At 39.7% G+C, this 25596-nt stretch overlaps 1 protein-coding gene across 1 annotated transcript in view; it reads left to right on the top strand.

Annotated features, from left to right (window-relative positions):
• TMEFF1 (transmembrane protein with EGF like and two follistatin like domains 1) overlaps positions 1-25596 on the top strand; it is a 119119-nt gene that overhangs the window by 50427 nt on the left and 43096 nt on the right. Inside the window, exons 2-3 of the mRNA XM_027740738.2 lie at positions 18808-18917; positions 24572-24701. Of these exons, the coding sequence (XP_027596539.1) occupies positions 18808-18917; positions 24572-24701 (240 nt within the window). The remainder of the gene's footprint in view (positions 1-18807; positions 18918-24571; positions 24702-25596) is intronic.

Genomic DNA, 25596 nt, shown 5'->3' with positions numbered 1-25596 from the left:
AGCATGGACTGTCATCCGTTGTATTTGTGACCAGTGCCTTCCACATGACTGTGGTCCTATATATTAAATAATGTTAAAAAAATCTTAATGCTATAGTTTGTGATTCCCCACTTGCTTCTATCATAATACACCATTCTCAGTCATGTAGAACCTACAGGTTCTACAAGATCCTTGACCAAAGAATTTTGGATCTAAAATAATCTGAATTATAGCAACCAGGTGTAAAACCAATATTTATTTCCATTTTCTCTGGAAGAAGTCCCAGGGAATTTTTGGAGGGTTAAATCATCTGACTTTTCGCTCAAGTGACAGGGCAGAAGCACCCATGACAGCTTCTGCTGCTGTGAACCCCTGGTTATCTGTACTGGTTGGCTGGTTAGAGAGTACTGGGAGACTCTCTTGAACCCTGTGCTCTCATTTCCTTAAGCAGTTGAGACATGTTTGCGGCATGTCTCAACTGCTCGAATGCAGAAGCTGAGAGAGTTTATATTAAGTGTAAATTCTACTCGCATAGAAAAATGCAGTGTTTCATTTTTATTGTAGAAAGTATGGAGTAAAAAGCTCTTGCAAAAGGATGCTGACATAATATATTAATAAAGTAGTTAAGATATAAATAATACAGTAAAAAAGCTGTAATACTGAGTGAACATTATTGAAAGAATCCTCTTCAAATGCCATTAAAAAAATCAGAGTACAAGACCTTAAAGATTCTTTAAGAGATATTTGAAATGTCAGACACAGGAAGCATAAATGCCATAATGATGAGGAAACGCTACAGGAAGTACAATATTCAGGTACTCCAAAAGAGAAAAAATACTCCCATGATGAGCGTAGCAGTGGTTTTCATATCTGTGGTTTGTAGGTGTTTGTTTTCAGACACCATTAAAGACTTAGATCTCAAATGAAGATACTGGAAAGAGGAAGGGAAATGTTACATTTATTTTTAATAATCTATCTAAAGAATTGTTCAAACTGTATATAGTAGGTGAGAAAAAGGGCTCAAGGGACACAGTCAGAGAATGTCACCATCTTGCTACTCAGATAAAGTGACTTGTGCTGGACTTGGGCAAGAAAAGTTGTTTCAATTCTTTAATACATACAAGTCTCATCAATTCCAGCATAAGTGTTGCCCCCTCATGTAGAAAATATGATGCTCTATTTGCAGTCAGTGTTTCAAAAGAGAGATCTACTGACTCGTCATTGCCTATAAATTTAAAAGTACATCAAGAAGACTCTTGTTTCATTATTGCATTTTCATATAGTTGCTTTTTTTTTTTTCAGATTTGCTACTGTCTTTATTCTCTACGTTTGTTTATAATGAGAACTGGTCTCCTAGCTGGTTTAAAACTGTTGGGTAGTTATTATAAGAATAACCTACAACCACCTGTATTCCATTTTTATACTCTTTCTTATTTATTTTCTTTAAAATTGTTTGTTATATTTACTTTTTACATATTCTAAATGTGGATGGTGCTTTTTTAAATACCTACCCCAATCCAGTTTATTTTCCAAAGGATTGGCTGCCGTTGTGTTCCAACCTAAGTTCCAGGTTGAAAACTGACCCTAAGTTACTGTGGAAATTAGAAAATGAGGTGGCAAGTCTAAGAAAAGGCAAATAAGAGGTGGACAAAGAAAGAATAAAATTGGGATCATTTGCAGATAAAATAGAATAAAATTTCCCTACCTACCATGGTAGATTTTAAATTGCTGATAGGTTCTATGTGGTGCTTCTCAAAGATGAAATTTTCAGCCCATTTTGTTTATAACTTGTATTTTTAATACCAGCATTGAATTATGAATCTTTTCAGTCATCTTAATTAGGCAAGATCATGGTTATCAATAAAAGTGTGACTTTGTCAAAGGTGAGTTTTTTCTCTGTATACAAAATAGAGAAGATGCGCATAGACTTACAACTGAGTTGGAAACAGAGACAGGCTGAGTGAACTCTGAAGCTGATCACTAAGTCTTACATTTTCTTAATTTTAAAGGTCCTTTCTGTCTGCTGAAGGATGCTGTCCTGCTGAGCAATGCAGGATGACCAAGGTTAATATGAGAAAAAAGAAATGAATAGGATAAGGAGAGAAAACACATTTCTTTGGATCTCTCTGGGGTTTTACGCTTTCTGAGCTAGTTAGAAGTGGTAAAGTTCAGTCCCGTGTTACCTCTCTCCTGCCTGCTGAAGAAGTGGTCCCAGGGCAGCTTCGGTTTATGTGCTCAGCATAGGAGCCGCTTATTGTTATCCGTACAAAACTGTAGCTCAGGCATGAGCAGTGAAACAGCCCTAGAAATCAGTAGTATGGTTTTGCATACGCATGTCAAGAAGTGTCATATGATGGCATTCGACAAAAAGCATTTGGTTTTCCTGTTAATATGTTGGTTAATGGCTGTTTCAAAAAGCTGCATCAACTATGAGAAAAGGCATGAACTTCTAAATGCACAAAAATGTGTAAAATGGCATGGCATCAGCAAAAGGCATCATAAAAGACTCTTGCTGCTCTAAACAACCAGCACTTCTAGCCCACTCTTTCCCCCCAAATCTTCTAAAAACACTCGGCTGTTGCCCCTTTTAATGGAAGTCCAAAGTCTAATTTTAAATAAAGGTGTTAAATTTATGGTTTGAAATAAATTTAGAAAGATAACATGGCCAGCAAACAATGCTGAAAACTCTTATGTGGGGCAGCTGAGGCATTACTGACCCCCTCTCAAGAGTTTTTCTTCTTGTTTATTTTTAATGCCTGACTTTTTTTCTGACTCTTGGCACTGCTCTTTATTATCTATTCTTTCTGTATTTTGATCTAACTGAATTACTATTTACCTTGCCTTTGAAATTTGTGTTCATCTGTTTCAAAGCCCTGCAGACATCTTAGGTATTACAGAATACATATTAATAATATTTTTGAAGTCCTGCAGTGGCACAATAGCAGATTTATGTGTTTGATACCTTGATGTTTCAGACAGCCTCATGTAGACAGAATGTTTTTCCACAGTCACCAAATCACCCAGAGATTAGCCTCAAATCAGTTTTTATGAGAAACCTGCACATGGTGACAAAAACCTAACAGGAGTAGAAAGTTGATAAAGTGATTGCATAATTACCCATCAATATCAGGTATGATTCTTTACAAAAGCTACTAAAATGTACTAAAAAGTCCTAAAAATAAGACTTGGCTACGTTTCCTTGGCATTTCTGTGTAATAATCCTAAAAGGTCACTGCTATGGAAATGTGATTTCTCTGTCCCTAAACAATCCAGCCTGTTTATAATAGTTTTTGTGACTTTTTAGTATTCTAAAGGTATGTCATCTGTGTCTTCAGATTGCAAAGAGCATTCTAGAAAAAACACTGTTCCAACACAGTCAATATTGCAAATGTCTTTGTTCTGTGCACAAGGGGCCGAGGTAAGGTGCAGACATGGTGTGTGGGATTTAAACACTATTAGAGTGTCTCTGGTGCCATTCTGAATTGGAGAAGGGAGCTCTTTCAGCCAGTTCATGGGGCCCTTTGAGCCATGCTGCTTTAAAGATGTGCATTTATTGGACGCAGAAGCCCCAAACATATTTCATAGAACATTGTGCAGACAGAAACAGAAGAAAGAAAGAGGTAGCCCATGGGCTGTGGAAATATCCCCTAGAAAGTCTGTTGTAAGAATCAGTGAAAATGCCTTTTTTTTTTTAAATTTCATATTGACAAGTGGAACTGGTCTTTGAAGTAGCTACTGAGTAATACATGGCTCTAGATGTATTCAGGGGCTTTGTACTTCCTCCCACTTCGTATAGCAAAAGTAGAAACAAGAACAATTATTTGAATAACGCATGGGGGATTATAATGATATATACAATTAAAATTCAGTATTAGAATATACACTTAAGCAGTATCCTTCAAGTGTTCATATTCACTATTAATTAAACGAGCTACTGGAGTCCACATTTTAGTGTCAGGACCTGCCGTATTCATCTCTGTTTCAATGTATTGCATGTTTTTCCATCTATGAATATATACTGTGATACCTTAGGTCCATTTTTATACTTGTCTACCATTCTTGTAGGCTGTGATTTAGAATTGTATAAAAGCAATATAGTCAATGCATGTAAGCATTAAGAAAAAGTTTCCAGTTCTGTATTTACTGAGAATTTCACAGCATTCTTGAGTCAGACACCAAAAATATGATTTCCTATCTGAAGAGACTGCTCCTTCCATTTTTTTCATACATCTCAAAGAAGCTGTTAAGCAGTTTACCTGATGTTTAAAGATACACCAGCTATAACTGTTGATTGAAGAGCTAGTTAGGATACAGGTAAAAAACGTTGTGTTCTTGTTGCTCCTGTTTCAAGTAACAAGTAAGTAAACCTAAGCAGATTTTATTATTGGGGGTATCCCAAAGTAAGTGGGAATTTTTGCGAAATACTACCCTGCTTTGTCATAGGCTGAGTAATAGCAGAGCATAATGCAATTTAAGAAGTAATTCCTGGTTCTCTCGAATATTTAAGACATTCCAGTGCTTATCAGCTGCAAATGAGAAATTGTTGGAAAGCATATGGCATCTGTTGCACACCAGGTCGTTCATTTAAGTACCAGGGAAATTACAAAACTAAGGGAGGAACCTGAGCATAAAAACCTTTTTTCTCCACCTATAGCAGATGGTCAAATTTCTAATTTAAAATTTTGTTGGAGTTTTGGCGTACTGCCATCTGTCTCCACAGCTGCAACAGTGCAATAACTCTGTCACCTTTCTTGGAAAATGTTTCTTAAGAGTAAATTTAATGCCTAGCGAAGTGTTGAATTTACAGCTGCTGGAAGCAGAATATAATATGTAAGAGATGGCCATGAGGCCCCACTGATTTCCCTCACCTGATTAGAAGTAAGGTTGTGTTTATATGAAACTGTTGTGAACAGCATTAGGGAATTGGAGGGAAGATGTTTCCAGTTATTTGTTTTCACAGGCCCTTCAGTAATCCTGTATAGAAAGAATTGATCAGCAGCATCAGTGGAGATCTTGCTCAAAGAGCTTGACTGAGATTATGGAAAACATTCATAATCATTATCATTGCAAGAAGACTGTTTTCTCTAAGTTTTTCTTTGCCTCAGCTTTGTCAGTCTCTATTAACATTGAAAATGTTAGTGCAGACAGGCACTTGTAATGTTGAATCCCTCACCAAGTGTTCAACCCATCTATCCGCTTAGTTATTCAGATGAGGATGATGGCCCACCTCTGCAGAGCTGCCAGAACATTTTTCACAAGTAGCTCTGAATGGGTACTTGTGGCATGGGAAATGCTTTACTGATTTTCTCTGATGAAGGCAAGTCAGATTCTTCCAGATAGAAAATGAATGTCAGGCACTACTATCTTGAATTAGATTTGAAATTTGGTTCTGCAGTGAGGATTTTCCTATCCCATGACCACAATCTGTCAAGTTCGATCTCTAGTCCCTCTAGTGTGGAGGTTATGCAGACTTGAAATTTACTTTTTTTTTTCAGGCATTTGTGTCTAAGTTTCCACTTTTGCAAACTTAGAAATAAGATGTATGACAGGTTTACAGTTTTCATACATTGCAAGGAGTTCTAAATCTTTGTTACCCCCATCATCTTCAGATGACAGGTGACTTGCTAGCAGTTTTGGAAAGTGTCAGTTGGATTCTCTGGATGCAGCAGGTTTCTCCCTATGTTCAGTCAGCCTTGAGCTACACTCATAGTTGAGACTTGCAGGAGTGGTTTCTCTTAGAGTTTATCTGAGGAATGGATCAGCTCCTGAAAATCTCAGGTGACTGGAAAGAAAGACGATGTGAGATGAGGTGTCTCCATTAGAAAATTGGTCTTGGGTGCACAGGGACACTGACTGCTCTATGAGAGGAGACCACACAGATGGGAGCTGCAAGCAAAGATCCATTTCCTCACACCCTCGCAAAGACAGTGTCCTTTCTGAAAAATATTATCTATATTTGATTCAAGCCTTATTGTCTTATCCTCTTATTGGTCTTTGCCGCTCTGTCCTACCTTCCTTAAGACAAAGCGCATCCCAAAAGTGTATTCAGGCTCCTCCATTTTTTCATGTATTGCTGCTCAAGAGCCAATCCCCTACAATGTTGTGTTCCTGAACCAACAAGAGTTTTTCCCAGTGGGGCTATGAGACATGTTTCTGGGTTTGCATGGCACTGTCTGCATTAGACTCTATCACAGCAGCATGGTTTGAATTCTGAGCAGTGATTATCAGTTATTTGAATACAGCAAATGAGTCCTGCAAGCTGCATTAATACATCAACATAACTCTTCAGTTAGCATTAGTAGCCTTAGTGAGTTAGTATTAATTTTTTCCCTCACATTTTAAAATGATCGACGTGTACTCCCTAAATCATTTTGTGTCTGATCCATTTTTTGGTGACTCTAATGATTTCCTAGCTGTGGTATTGAAGATATTTCTATTAAATGGAAGGTGATGAGAATGATAAAAGATGACCTTGTAGCAAAACAATTGGAGAGGGACAAGTTCTTTTGTGGTATCCTGCCTTGGCCTTGTGTTGTAGCCTTGGATAAATCATTCTTTCTGTACATACTTTTCTTCCTCATGTACATCCACTGAAATGGACACAATATTATCTAATTTTTATCAGATTTTGTATGACTTCTGTGCTTATGCTGTAAGTAATGGACTGGTTCTCATCCATGTCTTTTAGAAGGAGGATCTGGTCTTTGCTGCAGCCGCTAGGTATTACGATATTTCACATAGCTGTTAATGATAGTGACTGGGACCTGTGAGTAATATTTAAAATTTAAGCTATTTGAAGCCACATTTTAGATTTCTGCTATCAAATAATCTTGCAGATTGCAGCATTTTTCCTGTAGAGAGTGAATAATTAAGAGTTAAGATTAATACACTATCTGACAACTCTTTGTCAGATATATTCTGCTGCTTTTAAGGGAAAGTTTAAAAACTGAGGAATAAAGAGTGCTTTAAAATATTTTTTCACTCTGTATTTCTACACATTTTTAACCAATAGATGGAAGCCCTAGTCAAGTTAATTATTATTTGCATAAAAATCAGGTCCTCACAAATTGCTTGTGTCCTTGATCCTAGAAGCACTTAAAGGCTTTCTTTGTCTTGCACATGATCATTTCCATTTAGCTTATTTAGATATCGCAGATGCTCAAGGTTAGGTCTCTGCCCAGGCATTTATGGTTTGGAGCCTCAAATTATGTATGCCAAATGGCAAAACACCATTTCAAATAGAGCTGTTTTCTACAAAATTCACCAAAAGGCACCTGTTTTCCTTGGGTTCATAGCTGAGAAATACAAGGACTTCACAGTCCAGATAGTTTTCTTTTTCTTTGGTCTTTTTGACTCTAAAAAAAAAAGTGATAAATGGAAAAGTGGAAGGGAAGGACAGTAGCATAGGAGCCAATACTGAACATTAACAATTTTTTTACTGAAAATACAAGGTTTAGAATGTGTGTATATATATGTTTATTTTGCATTTTTTAAATATTTCTCTTTTTTTTTCCCCATGAAACATACAATTTCTGGCACTCATTTATTATCTGTGTAATAAGCAGAGCGTGTGTAATAACCTGAATGATGCTGTATAATCTGTGTAAGTGCTGTGTTGCTTTATCCATGAAAGCCTAGCAGTTTCCTCTTAAGTGTTTTCCATTATCCTTGGGAGATTTTTTATTCGGAAAAAAATAATTATTGGATTTATTTTAAAGTTTTTGAAATAAGTCACCAGAAAATGACTCCCAGAAGGTCAGCTCATCCCTGTGCATATTAGCTGACAACCTGGGAGGCTGTTCCACAGCTGTGAACATGCTTGCAGGTGGAGCTTGTGAGGATCAAGACTCATCTGCTCTTTAAAACATTTCTCTGACACTGAAACCACAAGAATAGCGGAAAGGGAAAGTGGTAAGGTTGATGAGCAATTATAGTTGGCTTTGATTTCCCAGTCCTCCCAAATGTCTTTAAAATGAGGTAAAACGAACATCAAGAACCCAAACAACTTCCGTAACTTTCCTTAGAGGAAAGTGTAAATCCACATACAGAAACTGAGTCTCTCTATGCTAGGACTTGCAGAGCATTAAAGTCAAGCATATGTTGGCATGATCTTGAGAGTGAAGAAAATATATGGACTCTCTGGTAAATGGGCACACTTTGGATGTGCTCAGGCTTCTGCTGACTTGTTATCAGGCGCTCTTACCGCTTCCCTGATGATTGCTCACAAAGACAAAGGCTCTGTTTTCTGACCGCAGCCCAGAGCTCTGAAGGCGATGATCAGAGAGGGGAGATGACTGACATGGTTGTAGAAAGGCTGCATCTTCTCTGCATCATAGCACAGTTCACACCAGGGCTTGTTTCTCTTCTGCTCTAGAAGAAATGAAAGTGAGGAACAGACAGCAGAAGGAGCTCACGTTTTACCACCATGGTGAGGTAGATCCATTATCCATGCATCCCCCACCTGTAAGCAAATACTGTAATTCTGGAGACTTGATGACAATAGAGAGCATGACACCTCAATTCCACCTCTTAGTCTGGCAAGCTGGTCCCTAGACTACATGCCTTCAAGTTTTGTGCCAGGAATGGGATCAGAATTTGACCAATATTATTTTGCAATTTAGAATCAAGTTGTTAAGTATGTCACCTACAAATCAAAGAAGAAATTCCCTGCAATGTTTATAGAAGCTAATTAGTTCCTTTAGTGTCTGTTGTTATTGCCATTTTACTTTGCTTCAGTCTTCAGGTTCTTCAGGAGTATAAATGAGAGCTCTGTTGTTTCAGTGTTTGATCAGCTTGCCATTCCTCTACAGGCTTAGGGAAGTAACAGTCAGATTTACTTTATGAACAAGGCTGAAGAGTTCACCTTGCTTTGTAAATGGCATAGAAAGATTTCTTCTGGGCAAGAATTCATTAGCCAAAGCTATAGCTTCCATGGGAACACTATGCTTGCCTGCTGTGTTCTTGCACAGGGCAATGATTCTAGAAAGCAACCTGAGGAACAGGGGAGAGGAGAGATATAAGACCCTTAGCAAGTTTCTTGGAAATGTTTTTGTTATTTGGCCATCTACTCTGCAGACTGAGAGACAGAGCAAGAGAGCAAGGGAACATTAAGGGAACAAGGACAAATAACGTTTTCTCACTGACTGTAATTGCACATGCTGCACAACTGTCAGGAATTAACAGTATAATTTATGCAAATGAAAAATTTCCTAGGAGTCCCACTAGTTGAAAAAGGATGGCACAGTGTAAGAGCACTATTTTTGAGGTTTACCTACCAGAACACATCCATTTGTATAGGCATTAGCATTCAGCAGCACAAGTTATCCAGTGTCCTAAAAGTCCATGTGTTTACATGATCCAAGGCTAATTTTCCAATATGCAAGGACCATAACGGTACCATGAGTGGAAGACAGTCAGTGCTACTTATTTGCATGTGTTTGTGAAAAGAAACACATCACATGCATTTGTGATCTTGTCACATGAACCTTTTCCCAATGTATGTGCCCTCAATTCCTCCAATTGACAGTGACGTTGGATCCCCTTTCTCTAAGCAACCATTGTTTTTCCATGAACTTGTAGGAAGCTCATTGTCTCAGGCCTCTATAACTGTCATATTTGGCTGGAATTTCCCAATGAGTGCAAAAGTTACTGGAACAAACCAATGGAGACATGTTTGGATAGTTGCTGCTCCTGCGCAGCCTTGGTTTCCTTAGAAATAAAAGATTGATAATATATGTTATAATAAATCTTGCTATAAATATGCTATATGAGCATGTTTCTTTTCTAATATTTTATTTTAATTTTATGTAAAAATATGCCATGACTTGCTAAGTTTTTTATAATGGCTTTCCATAATCACGTTCAGTAATTTTTTGTAGTAAGACATATTCTGCTTTGTAAGCAAGTTTTGAAATCGGTGGCCTGGATAGCTGCTGATGGAGAAGCGCATCAGACTCGTGTCCAGAAGGCCAGATTGCTGTATTGCCTGACCTTGATACAAAAGTATTTATGAGAGAGAAAAAAATTCCAGGTTGCTTCTGCATCTTCCCCTGTCTCCAGCCAACTCCACAGCTTGTTGATTTGTACCATTTGATGAAGTATTCACCTACAGATGATACAGAATTTCTGAAATATTGTCAAAGCTTTTGATATAAGAAAAAGAGTGCCTTAACTTTCTCTGCAAATACTTCTTTTTTCCTTGATAGAAGCAGAAATGCACCATCAGCTGCATCCAATATTTTGACGGAACTGTCATACAAACATTTGTCACTGTGACACTTTCCTTACTTTTCTCACACTGAATAGAGTTAGTCTGAGGCACGCTAGTACTGTGAATATTGCAGTGTGGGAGACTCTCGGGTTTGAAGCCAGTCTTGCTACCTTGCTGTGTGAGTGCTAGTTGTTAAAATTTGCTGTGGTTTCCTATTGTGTGCAAGAATACTAATTCCTTTAGCAGCATGTATGTGTTCAGTTTTCCTCTGTTCTAAAAGGAGACTGTAGTGATTAGAAATGTAAGAGTATAATCATCCTAGATATATTGGACAGCACTTAAGCAATCAAGAGCTAATGCAGTCTTGTAATAGTAGCTTTAGAGAAATATTTCAAACTTTATTCACTCAGATAGCATTCTCAAGAGCCAAAGCACAGCTTTTTTTCTTATTTCTGCACAACTGAGCATTAAATATTGCATTGAGATACAGCAAAACGGGTTTTGCTAGCCCTGTAATACTGCTTAAGGTTGTTTTGAAAACAGCAGATTTGCCATCAGTCACCCAAGGCATCCATTAATTGACCAATTAAAAAATGTCTGAGAGTATCTTAATTCCATTAGATTATAGCTGTCTATGTTTTTCTAGGGTACATTAATTTTTATAATTTTGTTTCTTTTCTTTTTTCCATATAACTGACTTTTAACTGTTTTGATTATTTAAAACTTACATTTCTTTTAGATTTTCCTGTGTTACATATTTTCATTTTCCTCTTTTTCTTCTCTGATTGTTTTTTTTTTAAAGCTCTTTTCCTTGTTCTTCTTTTTCCACTCTCCACATTCTAAATTTCCTATATATTTTTTTTGCTAAACCTGAAATCAGTGACAACAGCCATCTTCAAAGGGGATGTACAGTGTCTGAATGGCATCCTCTTTCTCCCTTAATTATTTCCCAGTAGTTCGTGTTACTGTTTGTTTTCTTTTCTGAAAAACATAATTTTTCATATGAACAATATAGTATGATCCATTCTGTCTTACTTTGCCTTGCCTGACACAAGAAAGTATTATTTATGTGGACAAGTAATTGCTAATTTTGTCTGAGGGGCTTGTCTGTTCTCTTTTTCTTCACCCATAACCTCTGACAATTTCTGAGAAGAAATTCAGCAGACATAAGCTCTACAATGCAAATTATTGTGATTTACATAATCCACAACTGCTGAAACATGGGGATAGTAAAATGCTCTGGAAACCCTAATGTAGAAATTGTTTATTAGTTACCAAATAAATGGTAATCTCAGGTTTTGCCAATGACACATGTTTGTTGGGGAAGATCGGGGTTCTGAAGGCACTGCATTTTAGCAATACCTTGTTCTTTAACCCATGAAGCAAGAAACAACACTTACTCCTTTGGTTGCAGTTCTAAAGCCAGGCATCCGTCCAAAGGAGGGCAAAGAAGATGGTGAAGGGTCTAGAGGGAAAACCATACAAGGAGCAACTGAGGTCACTTGGCTTGTTCAGCCTGGAGGAGACTGAGGGGAGACCTCATTGTCATCTACAGCTTCTTCATGAGGGGAAGCAGAGGGGCAGGCACTGATCTCTTCTCTGCGGTGACCAGTGAAAGGACCCGATAGAATGGCATGAAGCTGTGTCAGGGAGGCTTAGATATTTCTAAGGTATATTTCCTAATATCTACCTTTCCTAGATATTAGGAAATGGTTCTTCACCCAGAGGATTGTTGGGCACTGGAACAGTCTCCCCAGGGAAGTGGTCACAGCACCGAGCCAGTCTTGAGTTCAAGAAGCATTTGGACAATGCTCTCAGGCACACGGTGTGACTCTTGGGGATGGTCCTGTGCAGGGCCAGGAGTTGGACTTGGATGATCTTTGTGGGTCCCTTCCAACTCAGGATATTCTGTGATCATAGAATCATAGAATCAACCAGGTTGGAAAAGACCTCTGAGATCATTAAGTCCAACCCTTGACCCAGCACCGCTGTGGTTACTAGACTATGGCACATCCAGTCTCACCTTAAAAATCTCCAAAGATGGTGAATCCATCACCTCCCTGGGCAGCCCATTCCAATGTCTGATTACTTTCTCTGTAAAAAATTTCTTCCTAATATCCAACCTAAACTTCCCCTGGCAGAGTTTAAGACCGTGCCCTCTTGTACTGCTTCTGGTTGCCTGGGAGAAGAGACCAACGCCCACCTGGCTGGCTACAACCTCCTTTCAGGTAGTTGTAGAGAGTGATGAGGTCTGCCCTGAGCCTCCTCTTCTCCAGGCTAAACAATCCCAGCTCCCTCAGCCTCTCCTCATAGAACCTGTGTTTGAGTCCCTTCACCGGCCTCGTTGCTCTTCTCTGGACCTGCTCCAGCACTGATTCTGTGATTCTGTGCTCCTTGACCAAGGGACAGGTAGCAGTGGCTGCTCACTCACTTTCTGCTAGGATGAGTTTTATTTCAGGGAAACACCTTATGACCATGACACTGAGAAAAAGCAGGAGTAAATATTCAGTGTTTTCTTGTATTGGTATCAGTGACAGATGTCAAAGAAAATGTTGCAGAGCCTGGGGGCTTCCTTTCCCCCAGCACAGTTTGTGTACATGTACACATCTGAGCTGTCCATGCTGGCTTGTTCTAAAATAAACCAACTTCACCACACAGGCAGAAAGCAAGTGGAAGAACACTTCACCTTTAATATTTGGTGTATGTTAGGTGAGTTTGGCTCCTAGTTTTGCTTTTTGCTGCAGAAACAGAGCACAAAAGTTGTAGTGAGATGTCAGGTTTGTGCTGGTGGATGTGGCAGTCTGAAGCTGGAGAAGATAAAAGAACTCTTCTATGTCCACCATTCAACAACCTTTGCATCCCGTCTCCTGCAAAGAACTGAGACGTGTGTATGTGTGTCCCTGAATCTACGTCCCTGTCCACATTTCTACTGTGCAAACTAGTAGTCCAACATGTGGCTTCAGTGTCTTAAAAGAAACCGCAAAGTCTCTAGAAAAAAAAAGAGATATTCTTAACTAATCTTGCTCTTAGGGTAGTGTAATGCCAGTAAGGGAAACACTGCTTTTCAGAGTCTGGGCTTGATCCTTATTCCTTTAATGGCTTTACAGAAGAACCCACCTAGTTCAGAGATATTTTTTTCCCTTATACTTCTTTATTCAATTTTCAAAGCAGAAGCGTGTTTCTTGAATGTTGTTCTGATGTTTTGAAGTGAGCATTGAAAGGGCAGTGGAGCAGCTGTAGAGAAAGATTGGCCAAAGAGGGAAACTGGTATAGAAGGAACAGTTGGGAGTTTAAGACCTGTAATAAAATAAATAGAAACAAGTTCTGTTGTACACCGCTGTAACTTCTGTTTTTCTGAGAGATTTGTACCCAGTTGCTGCAATGGGGAATAACTTACACTGCCTCACTTCAAACACCTATCTAGTGTCAGAACAGCTAGATCACACATGGGTACTCCCAAAATCATGCCTCCTGTCCACAGCCTGGGTGAAACTGCTCTGTAAGCATCTGCATGACTTATTGCAGGAATGACTGTTCTGGATGCACTTGAAAAGCAGTGGGATGGGGCTGAGCTTGCAGATTAAGACATCTAAATGCAAATGTTTATGTTTAGATGTGTGCATGTGAACTAAGTGTCTGAACCAATGTCAAAGTCACTTTATTTAGGTGATGGAAATATAAAGTGACTGAAGCCACTACCAGCTGGGATGCTTGTATGTCTGCACGGGATTGGTAGGATTTACAGGAGAATTGTGCTGTTTTGGTCTCGACTGGCAACTGGAGGTGAGCAGAGGTATCCAAAATACTCCCCTGGAGAATCTGTTTTACAGTGACTTTCTTTACTTGTGATGCTGCTTGAACTCACCTTCATGACTGAAATGGGTAGGCTGAGCTTGGGAACCACGGGGGCAAAGGCCTGGCTCTGGCTATCATCTTTGTTGTGGGGCAGAAAGTGTGACTAGCAGGTGAAGCTTTATTCAACAGTTAGATTTAAGACTCAGGTTATTACTGTACTTGTGAGCACCTCAGCTTTATAATCCTTAAGGGAAAGATTTTCTTGGGGTTTTTTTCCCCATTTGGTTTTCCATTCATTTATAAATAATTTGTCAAAACCAGAATGATTTGCTAAAACCACAAAAAAACCAATGATTTGCCAAAGCCAAACCAGGTTGACTCCCAAAACTGAGTAGATTATAGTTTTTCTGCTCATTGGATTTTGATTCTTTGAGTCTCTTCTGTGGTCCTGAGAGCTCATCCAGTCATAACACCACTAGCTCCAGTAGACTGTGGGCTCTAATATATCCTTTGCAACATAATTTTTCCTGAGCCCTTTCCCAAGCCACTTTTGACTCGACTCAACTGTTCTTACAATTTTGGGGGTTCTTTTAACAAATAGTTGTAGACCCTTTATGAACTTGCTCAGGTCTGGATGTGTGCATATGTCTGTACATGACATCTATGAGAGGTCAGACATCCTAATTTAAAACTTGGCTTCACAAAGAACAAACTGTTTGGAGGATGGGAAAGCAGCAGTGAGATGCCTCACCTTTTCCCTCTAATGTGTTCCCTCTTTTACCAAACCTGTAAGTCAAGTGCAAAAGGCATGAGGGGTCCTGGCACGTCTCCTGGTTGGAGTCTTACCCATAGCAAGAGAGAACAGACAGGCAGGCAGGCATGCAGATTTTTTTCTCAGGCACAGCTGCAATATTCAAAAGGGACAAAGCTGGGAGCACTCTTACTAAACTCACATGCTCACTTTCATGTGGGAAAGGTATTTATTGGTTCCTTATATCCATTCATCATTACTGTGTACTATTGCCAACTACAGGAGAAACATGAGTTTTGAAAAACAAAGTTAACACATATGCCCATCTTAGATTTTACTTTATTCTCGAGGTATCCAGATGGAAGCAACATGTTTGATATACTTAAAGCTACAAATTTGATTTCATCTTCAGGTTCATGATTTTGACACATGTAATTTAGCTTATAAGAGCCTCAGAGCAATGTACTTTGAGGTCACAGGGAAAAAGCCAGTCTTCAGCTACTTGTATTGAGCTGTATTTCAAATTCTCTGAAAGGAGTCAAAATAGAGAAACCTTCCTCATTTTTAATGATGTATTAAATTATCATAGGATGAATTCTATTCAAAAGAGAAAAAAACTCAAACCTAAAAGACCTTGCTGTGGATCTTTGCAGGCTGATTTGTGCCGTTCAGTCATTGCACGACCAGGAAGTGTATTGGCTGAACAGATACTAGCAAATCATTTTTAATACTTCATTTCAGGTCTTTGGACATTAATTTTATCATAAATTTGGAAGCCTGATTTAATTGCGCTAATTATATTTTCCCTTGGGAATTGATGGGTTACTACCTACCGTATTCTCACTGTGCATAATGAATCACACTGAGACTTTCTCTTATTTATATCTGCTAAAAGTCTAGGAAATGAGCTGTGATAGGCATTAAAGAAACATGTAAGAAATTACCCTAAACCATTTGCTACATGTTCTTTCTCCTCTCATAGATTTGTTCTCACATACGATGATAATGATTCCATTCTTCTGGAAATAATTTCAGAAACTCCGCTTTAATTCTCTGTCTGTGGGGAATCCACTGAAGAGAGAGCATATTTCAGACATGTGAGACATCTACAGTTCCTCCTTACTCTATTAGCATCCATCCACATCTATTCATTTTTGTATGTGGAAGTCATTATGGCCACCACACTTCCCAGTGCTTGTGATTTCATCAGATGCAATTGTGCACATGTTGGAGGCTTGATTTTGCTGGTACTGGAGTTTTCCATTGAATAGAATAAGGGATTAGGTGACATCCTGCCATAGAATGAAGTTCATCTGTCATGTTCAAGTGCCAGTCACCGGGTATCTTGTCTTTTGTACAACTTTGGAAAATCATGCTGGCTCCTGGTCTCTGTATGACCTTTCCTAAACAGCTTTCATTTCATGCCATAAAGCTTTTAATCAGTATTTGTGATTTATGGGGAAAGAAAAACAATCCACTCCTAAAATGAAGTAACCATTAAAACAGTGTGCTTTCTGTCATCTTAATTCCTCCTGTGGAATTTAAAAAAAAAAAACACAAACCAAAAGCCTTGTTTTCTTCTTGGGGTGAGAGAGGTTCACAAAGGCTTATTCTCCACTCCCATTTTCACATCCTCTCATAGTTTTGCTCTGAAATCTTTACCTTTCTCACTGGCTTTTGAAGTCATAGAAGTAGCTAAGTTAGGATCAAGTTCATCTCTGGTTCAGCCTTGATGCTGAACTGCTAGCTGGGGTCTACTTCTGACCCTACTACGTCCTTCCCCTGCTTTGCAGAAAAGTGAGGTCCCTTTCCCACCACTGTGGTGAAGAGGCTCCTTCCTGGGTGTTTGTGTGCCCTCTCCACACCAGGGGACACTGATATTGAGGAAAAGTCTGCACTACATTGCTTAGGCAGTTGGACATTCTGTAGACCCTCAGGAATTCAAGCAGGAGCTGAGTTGCCAAAGGGTTTCTTCTGCTGATTGGGGTACTGGGTAGGATGTTGCAAAGTACTGAGTCCAGCGATCTCCACTGAGAGTTGAGAAAGGGGGATCAGCATCTCATTATTTTCCTGACCTGATAAAAACAGAATTGTGAAAGCTGTTCATGCTCTAATTTGTCTATATGGTTACTCCTTTTTATAGTGGCATTTTCTCAAATGTGATATCACCTAAAGGTGGACCCTTTCAGATATGACAATCGTTTCCCCTTAATTAATTTTGCTAGTTTGTTCATCTTTGTGGAACAGATCTTCACGAGGAGAAAGAAAGGCACATTTCCTTCAGGAGCGAGTTATAAACACATTAAATTGAAAAGCTGCTATGTTCTATCACATTAGCTTTGTGCCTACAACGCAGCAGTCATGCTTGATAAACGGTGACATTAAGAATAACATTAGAGATCACACACACAGGGTTGTGATGGCAACCAGGTTACCTATCTGCCCAGTGTTACACACATTGCCCTCCTCATTTATGCCTTTAGGAATGATGGACCTATAGGGAAAAAAGAATTGATATGTTTTTCAGTTTATTCTCACAGTTGAAAAAAAAATGTGGATTATAACTGGACTTTGCATTGAGCTGTAATCCTGTAACTTCAGTGCTATGAAGAAAATACATAATAAGGCTATATTAAATATAGAAGCATATGACATATGGTAAAATTTATTACAGTAATTATTGTTTATTTATGTATTTATATAGACTATGTGTGGGTGTATAATGTTACCTAAAGACATAGGAGTAGTTTTCCAGGGTGTCTGTCACTGTCATACCAAAGTGCTGACACTGCTCTGAGGAGGAGGGTGATTGCCAGTTTAAGGCTCTTAAGTGGCAGCGAGGATTATTTTCTTCTGCTTTTGACCTACCTTTCCCCATTTCTGAATGGCTGGTGTTCAGTTCTTTCTTTAAGCCAGTTTTCTGGATAGGGCTTGCTTATTAAAAGTCACAGGCATTATTTTAAATCATGCCACTGTCAATGAATCTCTTTAGTGGATCATACTTGCTATAGAGTCTTGAAGGTTTCTGATTTGAGCTGTAGCACAGACATCTTTGAATGATATCCTCGGATATCACTGCACATTTAACAGTAGCAGGGTTTTTTTCTAGAGCCCTTGGTGTAATTTTCACCTTTTCATTGGAACTGATAGTACCAGCACTATTCCCGCACAACCTGACGAGGTCACATTTAGGATAACACTGACCACTTCCATTATCCTACTGGTACCTTCTTTTGCTCTCTCTTCTATATATAGTTAAAATCAAATACTTATTTTAAAAGAATATATTTGTTCTGCTTTAAATCTAGCCTTGGACTGTGATGCCCAGAAAAGCTTGAAGCCATTTAGGCAGCCTTTAGACTGGAGCTTGAGCCTGTGCAGTTGGTATGTATAGCCCCTTGGTTTCCCTCTTACCAGCTGTGCCTCTGCTGCAAGGTTATGGAGACGGGAGCTGCATTTGTGCTCCACATTTTTATGCAGCAGCTAAGACACAGATCTCTGGTTCATTACTCTGGCTCCTACAGTGCAAGCAAATTATAATAGTTTAAACACACTTTGGTTTATTTTTAGTCTGAAGGATAACAGTGTGGCTCTCGCAGAGACTGGAAAACCGGGCAGAGAAATTCTGATGGTTTAACTTTTCTTCTTCAGGACCTTTGTGGAGAGTAAAGCAAAAAGAAGTAGTGGATGAGAAACATGGGCTATAACTTGTGTAAAGACTCCTGTTAGACTCTGTGGAGAGGGTTTTGTACTGGGGCATCCCTGTCACGGGAGACATGGAAGGGAATTTGGGCAGTATAAGCACATGCTTGCTCTGTATCTGTTTGATTGGTAAACAGCATTTAGCCACAGCCACTGTGCTAACCAGACAAAGCTGCCACTGGGGAGCAGGACCTGCCCCTGGGGAGGAGCCCAGGGGCAGCACAGAGCTGATTCAGGGCAGCCCAGGGAACAGCTCTGGCTTTTTCCCTTTAATTTCTGTTGGGGCTCAGAAGATTTAAGGACAAGGCAGTCCTCAGAATCCCTCATCTTACAATTTCTTTTCTGTCTCCTTTTTCTAATTTTTTTGCAGAGTTAAATGTAAGGGAATCCGACATAAGAGTGTGTGATGAATCATCCTGTAAGTATGGAGGAGTGTGCAAGGAAGAGGGCGATGGTGTGAAATGTGCGTGTCAGTTCCAGGTAAGGGCCGCTCACCTTTTTGTTTTGCCGTTTCTGACAAATCTCTGAGGCATATTGAAGTATTTGTAGAATGACTGCTTTAAACATTTCCCTCAGCAACAGGCTTATGGAGTCTAACTGTAAGCTCCTTTTTCAGTGGCACTGACTGGGATGGCTTGTGGCTGTATTTCACCAGGGTGTGCTCAGGGAGCAAGTGGAGAGTGTAGCTTCCTTCATGTTAGCTCCCCACACAGTTTTGGTGAGTCAGCCAGTGGCAGAAACCAAGGTGGGAAAGAATAGAGAGCCATCACCTGCCAGGCACCCATGGCCCCGCAGCCAGCATGAGCAGAGGTGGGGAGTGCCAGGTGTCACTCGCTCCCTGCCTCCCCACCTTGACTCATCCTGCCCCAAGACATGAGGTGGTAAGGGAGGTGGCTTGGAGCAGGGCGCCCCAGAGTTGTTACACACATCAGATGAAGCTTTATAAGTTAAATGCCGTATTATTACAAATTGTTTCTCTAATACCCAGTATTTGGAGGATTCTTCTGTATTCTGCTTGTGGCTAAATGTGACACAAAAGACCCTAAAAGATCCTAAGGCATTTAGAAAATCAAATAATAACAAGATCACCAGTGATCATAAAATTTATGAATTAGAACAGTGAGTTAGTCCCACTCAAGGAAAAAGAAGTATTGAACTTTGATAAAAATGTGTTCTGAACTTTTAAAAAGTAATAAATAAAAGTTCTATTTGCTTTGTCAGTTTCTTAGCCTTTAGTTTACGGTTTTTATAACTATCATGGCAGTCCTTCCTTCCTTCCCTCCTTCCTTCCTGTCCCCAACTTTTTTTTAGGGAAGAAACAACAAAGCAATTCTTTCGCTTTACACTTTATAGCCAGGACAAATGTATCAAATATTATGTATGAGACTTAAAGTAAAACTGGAAGAGCTGGCTCTTATCAGCCAACCCTGGCGTGGACTGTCTTTCAGTGTTTTAAAAATAATTGTGTGTTCTGTTTCCAATAAATAATAAATCAAGGAGAACCAGAATAGCAACAATGTGTATGTGATCTTGTGCTGTTTTGGGGTTCCAGTGTTTCAGAGCTGGCTTTTGATGTGGTGCTGTTCACCTGTGCTGGGGGCATTGTTCCATAAGAACAATGGGATCCAACTGTCCTTTAAAGAAAGAAAAAATTCTTAGGAGAATAGGTTTTCTCATCAACCTTCACTCTGTCTAACTTATTTACAAAAAATGCTAAAATCAAAGTTCAGCAGTGATTAAGAAAAAAAAAAAGGAAAAGAAATGCAACCCTAGGCTAAGCAAAGGTTTAATTTATTTTCTGTAGGCAGTAAATCTTGTGGCTTCCTAATATCCAGGTCATGAAGATTTAAAAAAAGAACTAACCAGTGTGATAAGCTGATACTATGTCTTGAAAAGCCCATTTTAAAAACCAGTATTGTTTTTAAGCTACTTGCAAGTTTTCTTGTACTTCTTGAAAAAATTATCCCATACTCTAAGGAAAGAAGTCTAAGGGTGAGGAGAAGGTATTCTGTTTTTCAGACACGGCAGTTTGAAATCTTCATGTAACTCTCAACCTTAATTATTTGTCTTATAATTATTAGCAGCACCAAAATATCCCAGGCAGCAAACATTCAGCCCAAACTGTTAGGTTCTTCACACGCAAGACTATCTGAGAGCTAGCTGTTTTTTTCCTGACCTTGCAAGGTTTTGAAAAGGAAAGAGACTCATTGGTGTACAGTTGTTCAGCTGAAGAGTCACTGAAAGGCAGAGGTGGGAATGTCAGCCTGTTCTTCCTGAAGAAGAACTTCCTGCATTTCCTATTCCTCACAGCTAGAATATCACATCCACTGCATGTGGATAAATGTGCCACTGGTCTGATACAGCAAGGCATTACTTATGCTCTTAAAACTGCAGTTTTTAGAAAAATGCAATTGTATAATTGTGGTGGTCGGGAGTCCAGGTTCTGGTCAGGTGAGGGTGTTCTGATGGAGGGGAAATCATAGAATCATAGAATCATAGAATCGATTGGGTTGGAAAAGACCTCCGAGATCATCGAGTCCAACCCTTGGTCCAAATCCAGTCCATTTACTAGATCATGGCACTCAGTGCCACGTCTAATCTGCGTTTAAAAATCTCCAGGGATGGTGAATCCACCACCTCTCTGGGCAGCCCATTCCAATGCCTGATTACTCTCTCTGTAAAGAATTTTCTCCTGATATCCAACTTAAATTTCCCCTGGCGGAGCTTAAGCCCGTGCCCCCTTGTCCTATTGCTGAGTGCCTGAGAGAAGAGACCACCCCCCACCTGGCTAGAACTTCCCTTCAGGTAGTTATAGACGGTGATGAGGTCACCTCTGAGCCTCCTCTTCTCCAGGCTAAACACCCCCAGCTCCCTCAGCCTCTCCCCATAGGACTTATGCTCCAGTCCCTTCACCAGCCTTGTTGCTCTTCTCTGGACCCGCTCCAGCACCTCAATATCCTTTCTGAACTGAGGGGCCCAGAACGGAACACAATACTCAAGGTGTGGCCTCACCAACGCAGAGTACAGGGGAAGGATCACTTCCCTGCTCCTGCTGGCCACGCTATTTTTGATACAGGACAAGATCCCATTGGCCTTCTTGGTCACCTGGGCACACTGTTGGCTCATGTTGAGCTTCCTGTCAATTTGTACCCCCAGGTCCCTTTCTGCCTGGCTGCTTTCCAGCCACTCTGTGCCCAGCCTGTAGCGCTGCAGGGGGTTGTTGTGGCCAAAGTGCAGGACCCGGCACTTGGCTTTATTGAACGTCATCCCATTGGAATCAGCCCATCTCTCAAGTCTATCCAGATCCCTCTGCAGAGCCCTCCTGCCTTCCAGCAGGTCGACACTCCCTCCCAGTTTGGTGTCATCAGCAAATTTGCTGATGATGGACTCAATCCCCTCATCTAAATCATCAATAAAGATGTTAAACAGGACTGGACCCAACACAGACCCCTGGGGAACACCACTGGTGACCGGCTGCCAGCTGGATGCAGCTCCATTCACCAGCACTCTCTGGGCCCGACCCTCCAGCCAGCTCCTAATCCAGGAGAGGGTATACTTGTCCAAGCCATGGGCTACCAGCTTTTCCAGGAGTATATTATGGGAGACAGTGTCAAAGGCCTTGCTGAAGTCTAGATAGACCACATCCACAGCCTTCCCCTCATCCACCAGATGTGAGGTCGCAGCCCTGGTTGCCCAACAGAGGTGCATCTTGGGGAGCAGAAGGGCACAGCTATGCACAACCGTCCCTGAACTAGGGCCAGGGCTGGAACAAACTTCCCTCAGATTGAGGAAAATGCATGGAGGTTTTGGTTGCTTTCCAGGCATTACCACTCCTTCCTCTTTATCTGCCAGCGTTCCTGACCTTGCAGCATTTCTGAACTGTTTAGTCTTCTGAAACTTCAAGAAGTCATATTTTTAACTCCTAGGAACCCGTTTGGTAATGACTGGCCGGCAAATTTCAGCGTTGTCGTTGAAACAGCTATAATGTCATGGCAGCAAGAGCTCTGCAGGCTGCAACCTCTCTGAAAATATTGTAGGCTTTCTCATTTTTGCCAAGTCAGAAAGCAAGGTACTATTATCTCCCCCCACTGTGAATAAAGGGGAATTATCACGTGTTCACCAAACTTCTGGGAAGGTCTTTTGCCATATTTTGGATGAGTTTTACAAAACCTGAAAGAAAAACTGATCAACACCTAGTGAGTGTGTTATGAACTGGTGGGGGAGGTGAGGTGAGAGAGACATGGGACTCTTTTTCAATCTCAGTAAGAAAGACTTGACAACAAACAGTTTTATAACATCACCACTTTGATAAGACAGAATAGGAAAAGGAATATAAATAGTGAGGAAACCTTACAACCCATGCAGATACTGTGAACTCAGCAATCTCACAGCATTGGATGGAGCCTGGATGGATTTTCCCATGGCCCATTGTACAAAGCACATCCTGTCCATGAAAAGATTCTCTCCCTTTTGATCATTTGAGGTATTAGAGGATTTCCTCACAAGAAAAGAACTCTAATCTAAAGGACATTTGCATGAGAACTCTTGGCCGTACAGTACCAAATTGCTACAGATTTACCAAATTGTAAAAAAGGAATCACTTTGTCTTTAATTTTCTATCCTCAGGACAGAAACCTGTAACTTCAAAACATCATGCAGCTACTTTAAGATTGAACAGAGAATTGTATTGGATAGTATTGTCTCCCTTGGGAGTCACCTGTTAACTGTTCCCTAGAAATGACTGTTCAGTATGAGATGTGACTGAGCTCTGTGGTTGGATGTCTGAGAGCTACTCACTATGGGAAAGTATTACAAAACTGTTAGAAATAACTTTTAGAGCTGGCAACATGGTTTATTTCTGTCCGCACCTGCTTAGTTCATTCTCAGTTGGTCATCTATGGCAGGATGACAAAGGATTGGAGGGTAATACCCTTCAAAATTATGTTTTAAAAATTGAATATTTTGACCTTTGTGTGCGTCAAAGCACAAAGGAACTGTTGTGTGGGAGACTATCATTTGGAATTTGGAGGAGAAACTCTTGTCCTTTTGGGGCAGTATAGCTTAAGAAATGTTGCTATTTCTGCATGCACTTTCACTGGTTGAACTATACCAGTTTACTCATAAATGGTAACCATATATGGTTAAGAAACTTGGTGGATACTCTGTGTATCTGATCAGTGCTTTTTTGGTTTTTGTTTTTGGTTGGATTCTTTTTGCCTTGGGGTTTTGAAGATGCAAAGTGTGTCCGACATCACAGTTACCACTGCACGCCCAAACAATGTCTCCTTTTCCACACAGTGGAGCAGAGTTCAGATCTCCAGTTCAGCAGGAAACTATGCAGCAGTCTCAGATGTTAGGCAGATTGGTGGTCCCAGCATTTTAATGCACAGTATACGTACAAGGGATTTCTAATACATCTTTCTTAGAATGAAAGAAAATGGCAAAATACAGGCAGCTTCTGCAAAAGCTATTCGGAGTGATAATTTTTCCTTTCTACCTTTCTTTTTATTAAATGTATAAAATGCTACTAACTTTAAGCTTAAAATTTTTCAGCATAGTAATACAAAAGCATTATTATAGTTGTTGACCAAGTAAAAGACCCATGATGTTCATGAATTTAATGGGAATGGTGATTGTTTTCCACCTCCTTTGTAAGATTATTTTCCACCTTCTTTGTAAAACTATTCTGAGCAAAAAGGTCAGCAAATCTGCCCTTAAGCACTGTTCTTTTTAAATTTTCCTCTGTTCAGTTTCATCCCCCTGTGCCTAGTCATACTTTCTTGTATTATCTTGAAGAAGTTTTCTCTTTCCTCAGTGTTTATCCTTCAAATAATTCTAGATGCTTGACATATTCCCTCTAGCCATTACAAAATCCCACTATAGTTATTTTGTTCTTTTAATCTTTCCTATGGAATTCCTATGTTCAGTCCATATGGAGCTGGACTATTATTTCAGTGATCCAAGAGGAATACATAGAGTGATACTGTAAAACTAGTATATTTCATATCTTCCTTTAGTGAAAAGGGTTATAAGTTAGTGCTAGTAACACAACTATCTTCCTGTATATTAATATGCAGTTGAGACTAATCATATGATTTTTGTATGACTGAGTTACTTTATAATTTCTTTTTCAGTGTCACACAAACTATATTCCAGTTTGTGGATCAAATGGAGACACTTACCAAAATGAATGCTTCCTCAGGAGAGCTGCTTGCAAGCATCAGAAAGAGATAACAGTGGTATCAAGAGGACCCTGTTATTCTGGTATGTAAAACATCACTTTGTGTCGCTAATGAGTGGTGTTTTATGGTTAGCTCTTTAGTTTTGCCCTTAATTCCAGCAATTAGAATTTTTATGCTTTTCATAGAATGCAATAGTGTGGAAACCCCATGTCCTCTTTAGCAATGGAATATTTTTATGGAGAAGAAATCTGATACATCTTCTGATATGCTAACAGGTTAATAAATAAACATTAAAAGTTGAAATACTTTATCTGGGAAAACAGATTGTGAATGCTTCTGTGGTGTTTATAAAGGAGTCTTGATATTCATCAAAAGGCTTTCAACAAGTTTGGAGCAGACTTCAAATTAGTAATTTCTTTAGGACTTTTATTTTTTTTGGATATACAGAATTAGTGTGACATCCAACAAGTGACACTGATCATCCTGACTGCCACTCTACCTGTATCCAAGGCATCATCTTTGACTTTGGGTCATTGAAAATATGCATAACTTACAAAATTATGCTACCTCACATTTCTAATGGACTGGCCTTTTTTGTCTTTCTACGCACATAAAGCATAGATTTTCCACACGTTTAAAATACACAGGACAGATTTTCACTGTCTTGATTATTACAACATGCTCCTGGGCACAGAAACTTTAGCCACCAGAGGTCTTCTGAACCTCTGGACAGATTCAAAGCTGGTGATACCAGACACATGGCTGGCTTTCTCTCAATGAAATTAAATGACTTGGTAGCATCAACAGCTGCATTCTTTGGTACATAAATAACACACACAAAAAATTAAGTTTTAGGACATCCCTCGTCTTTGGATACACACTGCTTACTCGGATTAACCTAAACAAAGTTCTGTCTATACAGCAGCCAAAAGCATGACAATGGGTCAGATGCACACTCCTTGCTAGCTTTATGTTGC

Source organism: Pipra filicauda, unplaced genomic scaffold (genome assembly GCF_003945595.2).
Source record: "Pipra filicauda isolate LSUMZ 115617 unplaced genomic scaffold, ASM394559v2 scaffold56_size3634133_pilon, whole genome shotgun sequence".
Classification (NCBI taxonomy): Eukaryota; Metazoa; Chordata; class Aves; order Passeriformes; family Pipridae; genus Pipra; species Pipra filicauda.
Note: the sequence above shows the minus strand (reverse complement) of the source record. Positions and strands in the feature narration are given on the sequence as shown.